Below are 8,416 nucleotides of genomic sequence, written 5' to 3' on the forward strand. Positions count from 1 at the left end.
CCTCACATACTAAATGCCAAATCTCAATTTTAACTACTTAAGAACATAGGATGTATATTAAAATTGAAGATAATGTAAACATTTACTCTTTGTTGTGTTTTTTTATAATAAAGATAAAAGTAACATACATTCAGAAAAATGAGTACAATGACATATTATGCAGAGTGAAATGGAAAATATTTTGAAGATTGCGCAACCATTGACTTTTTTTAAATCATAAGGAAATAAATAAGTAGCCGAACATAAATGAACAAATATAAGTCCTAAGTGCACATTGACAGCTAAGATGTTCTGAACCTCCCCATCAGAGCAAATAAAACTATATATGATAAATAAGCCACCTTAACTCTTCCTTTGCTCTTAAAGATTTGATCCATTTTCTGTTGCATTGCCTTTTTGTTTTTTATTTTATTTATTTATTGCTGTTTCAGAAAACATGCACATTTGAACCAATGAGAGCTAACTATCCCTGGTGATCACATGTCAGTATGTCAGCCAATTGAACGGAAAAATGAGTCCAGGCATTTTGCTTTGCTGCGTGCATTCGCACATTGACGTGACTCATCATCATCAGACTCAGATAACTGCAGCAGCTGGTGAAACGTCCATGCCGTCTGTGGAATAAATTAATAAATATTGGTGGAAACGGATTACATTACACAAGCACTTTATTATGCTTGTTGTTAACACTTGTGTATGTAAATCTGATGTTGGTAGATTGTTTTCTCCTTGGAGATGAAATGCATGTGTGGCAGTTTTTTTTTTTTTTTTTTTTACATAGCATTTTGACAGTTGCCGTCATATTTTCGGAATCAAAGCACCGTATACCGGAACAGCGTTCCGGCACTGAATCTTATACCGGAACTACGTTCCTGACTGTTCTCGCCCACTTTCACCCCTGGTGTTACTGTGTTTTAATGAAGTACATTATTATAGTATACTATTTTTCCTGTCAAAAAGAAAATATATTTGGTTTGGGGGGGCTTTGTGACGCCAGATTTATTCAGATTTGCTTCACTTTCAGAACCAATTATTCGTAGTAGCTCGCTTATTGGGAAATTAATTTTGACAATTACGTTTAAACAAGCTGTTGTAAGTCTCACATTCCCAGTCAGACAAGCACGCACGGGCGCGCACGCACACGCCGATCAACAAGTGTGTTTGTAGCCTCGAGTCCTTGACTAAGATCATTTACCCCAATGATTGCCGGTAACCTCACAAGCAGCTTCTGCCTCCTAGTGATAAAATGGAGATAAAACAATTTGCAAAGGCCATTTTGATAAAAAATTCTACCTCCTTTTGCCTATCTGAATTTCAAAGAAAAATGTTTTTAAATTGTTAAATATATTGTAACAATATAATTTTGTGTATATTTACCCCAATAATATTACAAAATGAAATTTATGTAAAACAATATTTTAGTAGTTTGTATCTTATTATTCATAAATCAATGAACCAATTAAGCAAAAAAAAAAAAAAAAAGTACTAAATTATAACGACAAATACCACAGGACTCTTGATCATTTGATACTATTGAAGCAACTTTAATAGCTCAGTTCAGGTAAACTACTTATTAATAGTGTGCATGTAGTTATACAGTACAGTCATGCAAGCAAAAAGCTAAGTCTAGTTATACAGTATGCATGAAGATGACGTGGTCGATATGTTGACATACAAGATAGAAAAGTATGTAACAGAGTACAGTAGACTTTGATATCAAAGATACAGCACAGCAAATGAAGTTTAATGTAAAGGGTCTTAATTACCGGGGTTAAAATTGGTAATATTTTCGGCCATCTCTGGATATTGCAAGGGACTTGTGCAGGTGCCTTAAGTCTATTGCATAACTGTATTTACTTTTAAAGGGCAGAAATTAATTTTGAAGTCAAAAAGTGCTCCTTGTTGAACTCGGCGCATGTCGCCAGGCTTTCACTCGCTAGCAAAAGGTCAACAATAGTATACAGTATAATAATGTGATTGATAAGTTAGCATCTCAATGTGGTCATGGTGGGATTCCACAGTTGGAAAGAAATAACCTTTCTGAAGTCAATAATACAAAATGAGCGATATGGAAAATGAATGAATGAATGTGCATCACTGATGCTTTCAGCCTTTACATCTCAGCCGTGTGTTGTCCTTTACTCTGGATGATTCGCATGATGGACTGAACCACTTCTGATGTGGTGCCCTGGCCGCCAATGTCCGCAGTGTGCAACTGAAGGAGGGAAAAAAAATATATTAAACGGTTCACAGTGACACACATACCTGTTGAGGAAATGGGACTCACCCGGGTTTCATTCATGGTTGTGAGTACAGCATTCCGGATCAAAGTTGCATAATCATAAAGCCTGGAGGCATGCACAAATGGAAGACAACAGTCTAAGCAGTTGCACGGCAGATGGCATGATAAAACCTGGGCACGTACTTAAGATGGTCAAGCATCATGCAGCTGGCGAGCAGCAGAGCAGTAGGGTTTGCAATGTTCTTGTTTGCGATACTTTTTCCTGTGTTCCTCGTTGCCTTGAAAATAAAAAGATCGTAATCAGCTAATCTTGTAAATACAATTTATGCAATTGCCATCGTAATAAAATGGAGGAGTCCTCCTCGCCGCAAGCACTCACCGTTTCAAAGACTGCATAGTTACGGCCGTAATTGGCTCCTGGTACAAGGCCGGGGCCCCCCACCAGGCCGGCGCACACATTGCTCACCACGTTGCCATAAAGGTTGGGCATCACCATCACATCAAACTGCTGCGGGTTTGACACCAGCTGTGCACAGTCAAATGGATGGTCATTTTACCTGGGGTGGCTTCGATATACGTCCAGTTCAAATTGATTGGACGTCTCTTGCTGTCAATGACAATGACTTAATTAAACTTAATTAAAATGAATGATTTTAATAAAATGATTTCATTTAACTTACCCCAATTTCTGAGAAACGAACACAAATTGATCGCAACACGACTGCAAAAAGCCACAGCACGAATGCAATAGGATGACCTGGAAGTACACTAAATTTCATGGAAGTAGACATTAGGACTACAACTCCCACCCAGTTGCTGCCGCGGTCCACATTACAAGTCACATTCTCCATGTGAAGAGTTTGAAAACGCAAGTTACAGAAATTTGCCCACAAATTTACAGTTTAGTATATTAAGTTGTAGTCCTCATGTCTACTTCCGTGGAATTTAGTCTACTTCCGAGTTGTCCTTTTACATTCATGCTGTGGCTTTCTGCAGTTGTGTTGCGCACCCTTTACAGTTATGTTGCGAGCTATCTGCAGTTGTGTTGTGAGCCATTTGCATTCGTGTTGTGAGCTATTTGCAGTTTGTGTTAAAGACAAATTGGGTTTTGTGTTGTGGGCAAATGGGGTTTTTGTCATGGCGATTCGCATTCGTGTTGTGGCTATATGCAATAATGCTGTGGCTATTTGCAATTGTGCTTTGGCCAATTTACATTTGTGCTTTTTTGTTTTGCAAAGTGTTTGGAATTGTTGTTTGTGTTATGGCTATTTTGCATTTGTGCTTTTTTTCTTTTTGCAAAGTGTTTGGACTTTGCAGTTCGCCTGACACTTCTTGGTCACTGTAGCAAACATTCCTAGTGAATACTACCTGCATGGTGGTGTTGTCCACAATCATGCTGTCGAATGTGATGTCGGGGTACCCTGAGGCCACCTCCCTGCAACACTGCAGGAACAAACCGTCGCCCAGTTTCCTGTTGGTGCAGAATAATTAGCCACGTAATATTGAGCCATGGAGATGAGCATACAACTCACATGATGTTGGCCTTGTGGACAGCGGTGACCCTGCGTCGGCCCTTCTCTCTGGCCAAACGGAAGGCATACTCAGCAATCCGGAGGGAATTGTTTCTAGTGATTATTTTAAGAGACTCCACCACTCCGGAGACACTCTAAAAAAGACAAAGCCAGAACACACAATGATGTATTTAAAGGGGCAGAGAAGACCTTAATCGAATCTTAAAATCTTATCTTGTTCAATAGGGAAACGACACATTAATTTTATGATGTGAAATGGTGGTGAAAAACATAAACAAAAGCCTGTATTTCCAGGAAGTGGACACCCTTGGTGCAGACAGACATATTATCAATGTGGGTACTATTTTATCCCATTAAAAGCGAGTATTCCAGATTGCCCGCCCTTCCTCGTGACGTTATTATTACACACACACACACCTATGTGTGAGTCTATTACGCTATGTTCACACTGCAGTTCAATTCCCATTTTTTTGCCCCTATGCGACACATATGTATCTGACATTTTCATGCAGTGTGAGCAGTCAAATTCTTACATTTTAAAATCCGACCAAGGCCTTTTTCATATCTAGATACAAATTAGATATATATTTGGTAACTCTGCCTATGAACGCGCATCTGTACATTTCGCCACTCAGTGTGAACGTACACACAGCAGGCAATGAGCGATTGTTTAATGCATAACTCATGGCCATTGAGCTGAAACCCAACACATAAAAATATCTGCTGTTCGCACACTGCTAAACAGTGTTCTTAATAACGGTGTGAGAATATAATGGCGATACTAAAGGCGTTATTTTTTTCAGTAGTGAGTAATCTAATGAATTACTTTTCTCATCTTGGCAACGCCGTTACCGTTACTGAGGCGTGAAAGGTGTGCGTTACTATGTTGGTTGAATGATGCGAGTAAAGTCTGAGAGAGATGGACTCACAGAGACGAGAGAGCAGAGCAGGAGTAGGGAGGAGGCAAGTGAGTTATGACGGCGTTGCAAACGCGATGCTAGGTGGCTCCAATAATACCTGACTGTAGCTGATAGCCTACAAACTACGCCCACATGATGCTATGGTAGATATCACATAATATAGAACTAGATGCAAATGACAGACATGGCGGCATTAGCAACATGTATAAAGAACTAGATGCGTTAGTAAACAGCCGCCAATAAAGCAGTAGACCTCTCAGAAACTCTTTGTTGTAGAGAAACTTCCAAGCAAACCTAAGTGTTTTTATCTAAAATGCTCCTAAATCGGCAAAATCTTGACTTAAATCTATCTTTAAACGATGAAACAGTTTTAAAACTTACACGTGTCGAAAGTAGACAGAAGGGAACTAATGCAATTAACGGGAGCAATTTTAACAACTTTAACGGCTGATTCACAACATTAAATGACTTCCACACATAGCAAAGGTTACTATCTAGTTATCGCTAGGGGTGCCCGATATCCATTTTTTGAAATCGATACGGACATCGATAACTTCCTGCTCCTCAAGGCCCATACCGGTACGATAACCGATAATATATATGTAATTTTTCGAAGCATATTCGATGCAGTTTTTCAATACTTGTAGGTCAAAAATACTAGTGGTTGAATTAGCATAGATTTGCCTTTGACTGAACCAAAATTTTCATGATGACATGAACATTATTATAATGGAGAAAACAAAGACAAGACAAAAAGCATGAAAATTATCACCAGTTACTTTGCCAAGTAACAAATTACTCTTGCATTCAGGTAACTGAGTTACTAACGCAGTTACTTTTCGGGAGAAGTAATTAGTAACTGTAATTAATTACTTTTTAAAGTATGATTAACAACAGTGCTGCTAAAATGATGCATTCCTCCATATTCAGAAATTGTGGAGTGTGGACATGATATCCGGATTGACTAGTGTCCTCGCAGGTGATTTGTCAATCAACAAAATTGTTGATTGGTTGTACTGCCAGGCGACAGCCATAGAACTATTTATTTTATCGCGTCGCAGGTCGCCATGTGCACGTGTACATGAACGAGCGGGAAATTTCACTTGCAGTAACGTCACTGGTCGCTTAGCCGCAGGAGGGTAGGCGATTTTCGCTTCTTCGTGTTAGTTTCATAGAAAATGAATTGAGCTTGAGCGACGTCCGTCACCTCCCGTGTCGAACCCATCGGTGTATGCATGTGTACAATAAATGTGTGGGTATAAATGACATCACAAAGTTGCTGCACTCGTAAGCAGCGTCGTCTTTTGTGTTTAAACACTATTTTCTCTATCATCAACAGTCTGAGAAATTGACGATTTACCATAAATACTTGGGGCAACTGTCTTTCACATAAAGGTCAATATGTCATAAAGGTATATAATGTGTGTTGCCTGTCCCTTTAAGTAAACACTGGCAGGCAAATTGATTTGTTCAGAATTCTGACAACTGCAGAATCAGCATAAAGGAAATGTGGTCAAATGGGTCTCACTAAAATAAAGTACTGTTGACTGAATCAAACAGAAAAAAAGACTTCATCTTACCTCATGCTCCAGACTACTGTACTCTCCCTCTGTGTTCTCTCGAATTATCATGATGTCAATGTTTTTGTGGCGAGTTTGTACACCTGGGAGAGACTGGCAGTGCATCACATTGGCATACAGGTCCAAGCTTGTGCTGTGGATGCGTACAGAAAAGTAGTAAACAGCTGAAAAGTCTGCGTTAGGCTGTGGTATATATTTTGTTATAACTTACCGAAGAAGATTGTTTCTGGATTTGACAGAGGGGGGCATGGTGTGTTTGGTTTCTATGTTACCTATCAGCAGAATTAAGCATAGTCACCGTTATGGGCAACGGTCATGCCTTTTGTCCATATAAAGAGATATATATATATAGTATTCAATGATAGCTCTGTGTTTTTTCATAAGGTTGGGTGAGAATGTAAACATTAATGTGCAGAGCTTTCTGAAAAAAATGTTTGCCATTGTTTGATATACACAATGAGTAATTAGTATCATAAATGTTTTTGACATGAAATTGCATAACCTTAGGTAGGAATGAGGCCTGGTCCAAGTGTTCAGATACGAAAGCTAGACCAGGCCAACTAAAAATTTCCCAACATTTAACATTTGTGCTTTTTTTATTCATAATGGTTTATGTTTATTATTATTATATTACCATTTATTGTTTACATTGTTGTCTCTACTCAATATTGGCACCTCTCATTACAGAAGGGCTGTGTATGCAAGCACCAAGCAGGTTGTTTTATTCATAAATTGTAAATAGGGATGCTGGATATGGATCACTTGAAAATACCAGAAAACGTGAATGGGTGGTGACAGCATTATAGTTTTAAACGCTTTTGAGAAAATTACTTACCTTTGAGAGCTACGCCATTGCGGCGAATGGCAGTGATGGCATTGTTGATATCATCTTCAGTCTCCAAGGCGGAGTTCACGTGTACCACCTCGAAGTCCACGGGCACACAGCTGAATCTGCAGACATCATGTAGCCATCTCTACTTAGAATAAAATGCTATACTTCTCCCATTTCAGTCTGACCAACCTGAACACTTCTCTGACATGACTAAACAGCTCTGGTCCAATTCCATCTCCTGGTATGAGGGTGACAGTATGTCTGCCGCCATATTTTGCTGGGGGAGGCTGTATAGTTGGGATTTAGATGGCACGAATTATGACTTTTCACATAAAAACAGATTTCCTATGTAGTGACAATTGACCAAGTGGTATTGCTGTATTGTATTGTTATTGTAGCGTGAAATGGGAATCCATGTCTCATACTTACAATGTTCCCGCCCTTTGGACGTAGACAGGCAGCAAAGAAAGCAGATGAACGTTAGAAAAAGTGATCTTATTTGTAATAAACATGAAACATTGACGGCTTGTAAATTAAACGCCATTACAGTTTGTGCAAACGACATGCCACAATTGACACGCCAAGAAAAGAATAAAGCCACTCACAGTTAACACGGCCTTATTCCTGTGACTGGTAACAGTTGTTCCAAATACCTGCAGGATATTTTAAAATTATATTTTCAAAGAGGGAAGTAATTTGGATTACTGGCTTAGTTATTTTAACTCATTTGACCTTGTAACACGTTAACGATAACAAAACAAGTTTTCTTTTAAACCCAAGCACTGCCGCTAAGGTTCTATTTTTGAGAAACGTTTGTCGTCTTACTTTCAATGTGTTTCCAGCAAATCCAGCCCGAAAAGGATTGACTATTTTGGAAATGGAGAGTGCTGCAGAGTGAGCTGCCATCTTGGATTTGTAGTTCAGTTCAAATGGAACATGCAGAACCATAGGAACACAGCAAGAGTTTTTTTTCCCCCCATGTTCAAATCAAATAAAAATACATTTATTTGTGTTACTTTATTATTAATTTCATTGAAAATAACAGTTTCAAATGGCTATTGCTGTTATTTAATGTTTATTTAATGATTCGGAACGGATTCATTCTGGATTGCGGAAGTCCGGAAATGATCCTATTGATAGCGTATATATAAACCTAGATGGCTGCTTCACGGTGTAAGACAATCGGGTCGAGCGTTGCCACTTGTCGGACATTTTGCGTCGAACAGTTCGTTCACTGAGTTCTTGCATGTTCTTCAAAATGGCTATAAATTCATAATTTTCAACCAATTTTGAAATGCATTGGTTTTTCA

The 8,416-nt window shown here is 38.8% G+C and overlaps 1 protein-coding gene across 2 annotated transcripts; it reads right to left on the minus strand.

The window, feature by feature from the left end:
* Positions 1-1,521: 1,521 nt before the first annotated feature.
* Positions 1,522-8,248, minus strand: idh3g (isocitrate dehydrogenase (NAD(+)) 3 non-catalytic subunit gamma). 2 transcript variants are annotated; one of them, XM_057827097.1, is made up of 13 exons: positions 7,932-8,248; positions 7,712-7,759; positions 7,536-7,547; positions 7,296-7,393; positions 7,110-7,225; positions 6,486-6,546; positions 6,275-6,407; positions 3,775-3,908; positions 3,611-3,713; positions 2,622-2,768; positions 2,426-2,520; positions 2,288-2,348; positions 1,522-2,215 (listed from the first exon to the last, which is right to left on the minus strand). In XM_057827097.1, exons 1-13 carry the CDS (start codon positions 8,052-8,054, stop codon positions 2,114-2,116), a joined length of 1,233 nt encoding a protein of 410 aa, XP_057683080.1. In that variant the 5' UTR covers positions 8,055-8,248; the 3' UTR covers positions 1,522-2,113. The 2 variants fall into 2 exon arrangements, with proteins under 2 accessions (XP_057683080.1, XP_057683089.1); XM_057827106.1 differs by lacking the exon at positions 7,536-7,547.
* Positions 8,249-8,416: the final 168 nt, after the last annotated feature.

This window comes from Corythoichthys intestinalis, chromosome 2, assembly GCF_030265065.1.
Source record: "Corythoichthys intestinalis isolate RoL2023-P3 chromosome 2, ASM3026506v1, whole genome shotgun sequence".
In the NCBI taxonomy this organism is placed as follows: Eukaryota; Metazoa; Chordata; class Actinopteri; order Syngnathiformes; family Syngnathidae; genus Corythoichthys; species Corythoichthys intestinalis.